The 4,089-nt window shown below is 41.5% G+C and overlaps 1 protein-coding gene across 1 annotated transcript; it reads right to left on the bottom strand.

Moving 5' to 3' along the window:
* Positions 1-1,886: 1,886 nt before the first annotated feature.
* LOC126016223 (importin subunit alpha-1-like) lies at positions 1,887-3,818 on the bottom strand. The gene is given in 2 exon segments (XM_049778789.1): positions 1,887-2,276; positions 2,279-3,818. Coding segments are annotated over 2 exon segments (1,587 nt in total). The 5' UTR covers positions 3,735-3,818; the 3' UTR covers positions 1,887-2,145.
* Positions 3,819-4,089: the final 271 nt, after the last annotated feature.

The raw sequence follows: 4,089 nt of genomic DNA, 5'->3' as shown, positions 1-4,089 counted from the left end.
ATGCCACCTCTGCTTTCTCGTTTATACAGCAAGGATAATCTTTTCTTGCTTAACTATTGCTAACCTTCAGTGCTATGATGTCCAAGCAAGGCCATATTTCCTCAGAACTCACAGGCAAGTGGCCACCATTTTACTTGAGTTTTTTTTTTTAATTTATTTAAAGAAAATGCATCACATAGTTTACATAGTTGATCATAATACATTTGTTTCTAGATAAGTGAGAACAAAGCTATTTTAAAAATAGAAAGAAAAAAATACAGAGAGAGGAAAACATAAAAAGTACAGTAACAAGCACATTGGGAGAGGTTGGGTCACACCTGGATGCACTCAGGGGTTACTCCTGGCTCTGTGCTCAGACATCACTTCTGGCAGGTATGGGGGGCCATATGGAATGCACCCTCCATCCTGGATTGGCTGTGTGCAAGACAAACACCTACCTCTGTGCTATCTCTCTGGCCCCTAGCAAGCACATTGTAAAAATTGTTGTATCTCAATGAAGTCAATGGTTAGAAGTTCTAGTAAGCTTTTGTTGTTAGTTGTCCATTCTGTTAAATTAGTATGTTCCTAAAAGTATGATAGCATCAAACAAATGAAGTTGTCCAGAAATTCAAAGCACTATTACTGATCTGTGGCTTTTAGAGATGTGTTTTCAACTACCAGACCTTTTGGAAAAAGGAAGATACATGGGGTGGGTCCCTGCCTTCATTTCCAAAAGCCCTGATGATATCAGTCCAAGTCCAAGCATATCTGAAGTTTGGTTAGATCAGTGTCCCCAAAAAAGAATTGTAGAGGATTTATGAGAGAAGGTAATCAACAAAATGGTGATTCTGGATGATGGATGCAGTAGCAGCTTTGGCAGGGCGAAGACTTTATCCACTTTCACTCTCCTCCCTAGATTGTCAGCTTTCTGCTGTGTGGCTGATGTATCCTTGATTTTTCACTACTTGGTGTATAAGAGATTTATTTTTTAATTCAATTTTAAATTAAAGTAACTGATTTACTCCAGAGAAAATATATGTTTTGAGGGTACAAGTTATCACATCATATCCACCAGCAAAGTGCCAATTCTTTTTCACCACAGTCCATTGGACCCTCTACCCCACTATTTGTAAACTCAGTTCTGAGGTCAGAGTTTGTTTTCATTGGATATTGTCTCTTTCCGTGTTTTATTTCCTTATTGATCACATATGAGTCAGATTAGTCAGTGTTATCATTCTCCTGTCTCTCTGACTTCAACTAGCATAACCTCTTCCTTGTAGCAAGAAGCAAGAGTTTATTATTACTAGAGGCCGGAGAGATTTGAAAAGAGGTAAGGCACTTGCCTTGCATGTGGCTGATTAGACTCTGGTCCTGTAAGTATTGGTCCCCTAAGTACCTCCAGAGGTCATTCCTGAGCACAGAGCCAGGAATAGTCTCCCCACAGCCCAACACAACCAGACCCCCCACCACACACACACACATTCAAATACAAAGTTTATTTTTGTTTTGTTTTAGGGCTGCATTGGTCATGCTCAGGGCATAATCCTAGCTCAGTGCTCAGGGACCACTACTGGCAGGGCTCCAGGGATCATATGAAGTATCAGAGATCAAACCTAGTTGACCAACAGGCCAGCACCCTTCTTGATATAGTGCCTACTGTACTACTGTGCTCTGGCCCTGAGTTCATCTTTTCTTAAAGTTAACTTATATTTCACTGTGCAGACATAATACAACTACTTTATCCACTGATTTCCCTCTGGGCACTTCAATTATTTCCAGATTCTGATGATTGTGATCATGGTGCATCAATCTAATTGCATATTTAACTTTTCTAAAGGGTGACTTTGTGTTCTTTGGATAGATACCTCAGAGTAGAATTGTTGAATTCTATGGTAGTTCTATTATAATTATTATTATTTTTTTTAAAGGTGGAACTCAATCTTTATTTACAGGACACCATAAGATATGAAATTCCACATAGAAATAAATCCATCGAGAGATGCTTCATACAGTATGTACAGTTTGGAACTGTTCAAGTAGTTTCCTTGTAAAAAGTGCTACAATAACAAACCACATTTAAAAAGAGTTCTTAGAAGAGAAAGAGTCAGACACACTTAGGAGCAGACAAAGTTCACGACAAGCGTTGTTCTGCCTCTGCTAGACAACCTAAAAGTTGAAAGTCCCAGGAGCACTGTCCTGAACTTGGAACGCAAAGCCTTCGGAGGTCGCTTCGGGCACAAAGCTCTGATCCTCCTCTTCCTCTACAGAGAAATACTTCTCAATTAAGCTTAGCGATGTTTATATACAGATTCATTTTCGTGGTTTTGTAGAGCTTCAATTTTGTCCAAACCACCACACTCTTCAATCATTATACTAAGTTTCTCAGTTTCACCTAGTTTCTCAGCAGCCTGGAAGATATTTGAAATGGCATCCAGGATAACCAGAATAATTTTGGTGTCTTTTGCTGTTAGAAGGTTCATCAATGGTTCTATTACGCCACAGTGAACAAGGTACACAATCTGTTCAACTGATCCACCGCTTGTATAGTTGGTCACAGCCCAGACAGCTTCCTTTTGCGTCTTAAAGTCAGCCTTCGAGAGAACACCAACAAGAAATGGGACTAATCCGTGATTCACGACTTGCTGTATTTGGTCCTGGCGGCCAGCAGTGATGTTGGACATTGTCCATGTAGCTTCCTTCTGAATATTACTTTTGGAGTTCGTGAGCAGGCTGGGAAAGACAGCAAGTGCTCCTGCATCTAGTACAACCTGAGTCTGTTCATCGGTCCCAGTGACAATATTTCCTATGGCTCTTAATGCAGGAGTCACTATTGGCAATTCAGAAGCTCCTAGAAGTTTCACAAGCTGGGGTACAACTCCTGTTTTCACGACCATCTCAATCCTTTCATTTGGACCATCAGTAAGGTAAGAAATGGCCCAGCAAGTATCTGTTAGTACTTCTGGACCATTGTGTAGTAGAAGGCGAGCTAAAGTAGGAAGAATCTGTTCCACTGCATCAAGTGGGGGTGCAGGATTTTTGTTTCGACAAAGGTTTGAAAGTGTCCACGTAAGATTACGCAAGTAACCACATGATAAAGATGACATATCGGGAACTGCAAGAAGAGCCAACAATGGCTCTATTGCACCGTACTTGATAACCAAGTCTCGGAGGGTTGAACCATCACCTGCAATGTTTCCTAAAGCCCAGACAGCTTGTTCACTGATGTGAGCGTGGGAAGATGCCAACAGAGAAATGAATGCTGGGATGGCACCTCCAACCACCACAGCATTTGTCTGCTCTGATGTCCCAGATGCAATGTTGGTAAGGGCCCAAGCAGATTCAAACTGAATGGGACTACAATCAGTTCTGCCCAAGAAGGACACGAATTTCGGAATCAAACCAGCTCGAATTATATTGTCAATAGGGGGTTGTTTTTCCCTAGACAGCAGTTTCCTAGCAGCTTGAGTAGCTTGGAGCTGGCTTTCCAAATTGTTGCTATTTATGCCTTTGACAATGTCATCAACAGACCAATTTACAGTTCCCTGGTTGTTGCGGTTTTCCTGCAGTGGAGAAGTAGCATCATCAGAAAACGAGCTGACATTTCTCCTTTTCAGCATCTGATCATCCTTCTTGGCTTTCCTGAGCTCCACGTTAACTTCTATTCTGCGCCGTCTCATTTCTGTGCTATCTTTGCCCTTGTTCTTGAATCTGTTAAGGCGAGCAGCTGGTGAATTGGCATTCTCATTGGTGGACATGGTTATGAGACAAAGGGAAAGCGCTCCAACCGGCTCCGGGTTCCACAGCAGTTGGGGGCGGGAGGTCACGGCTCGGGGGGCCCCAGATGTTCAACTAGCTGCAACCCGGATCAAGACCGTGTCTATTATAATTATTTTTAAGAAATCACCATGCTGTTTTTCAATGGCTGAACAAGTAAGTTTACATTCCCAATATCACGAATGAGAGTTTTTTTTTTCTCAACATCACTGGTGGCACTGCTGTTATTGGCCTGCCTGAATAGGTCAGTTCAATGATGTAATGTATATCTCATTGTCATTTTGACTTGCATTTCTGTGATAATCATGGATAATTATTATTTCTCATGCATCTGTA

Source organism: Suncus etruscus, chromosome 8, assembly GCF_024139225.1.
Source record: "Suncus etruscus isolate mSunEtr1 chromosome 8, mSunEtr1.pri.cur, whole genome shotgun sequence".
Classification (NCBI taxonomy): Eukaryota; Metazoa; Chordata; class Mammalia; order Eulipotyphla; family Soricidae; genus Suncus; species Suncus etruscus.
Note: the sequence above shows the minus strand (reverse complement) of the source record. Positions and strands in the feature narration are given on the sequence as shown.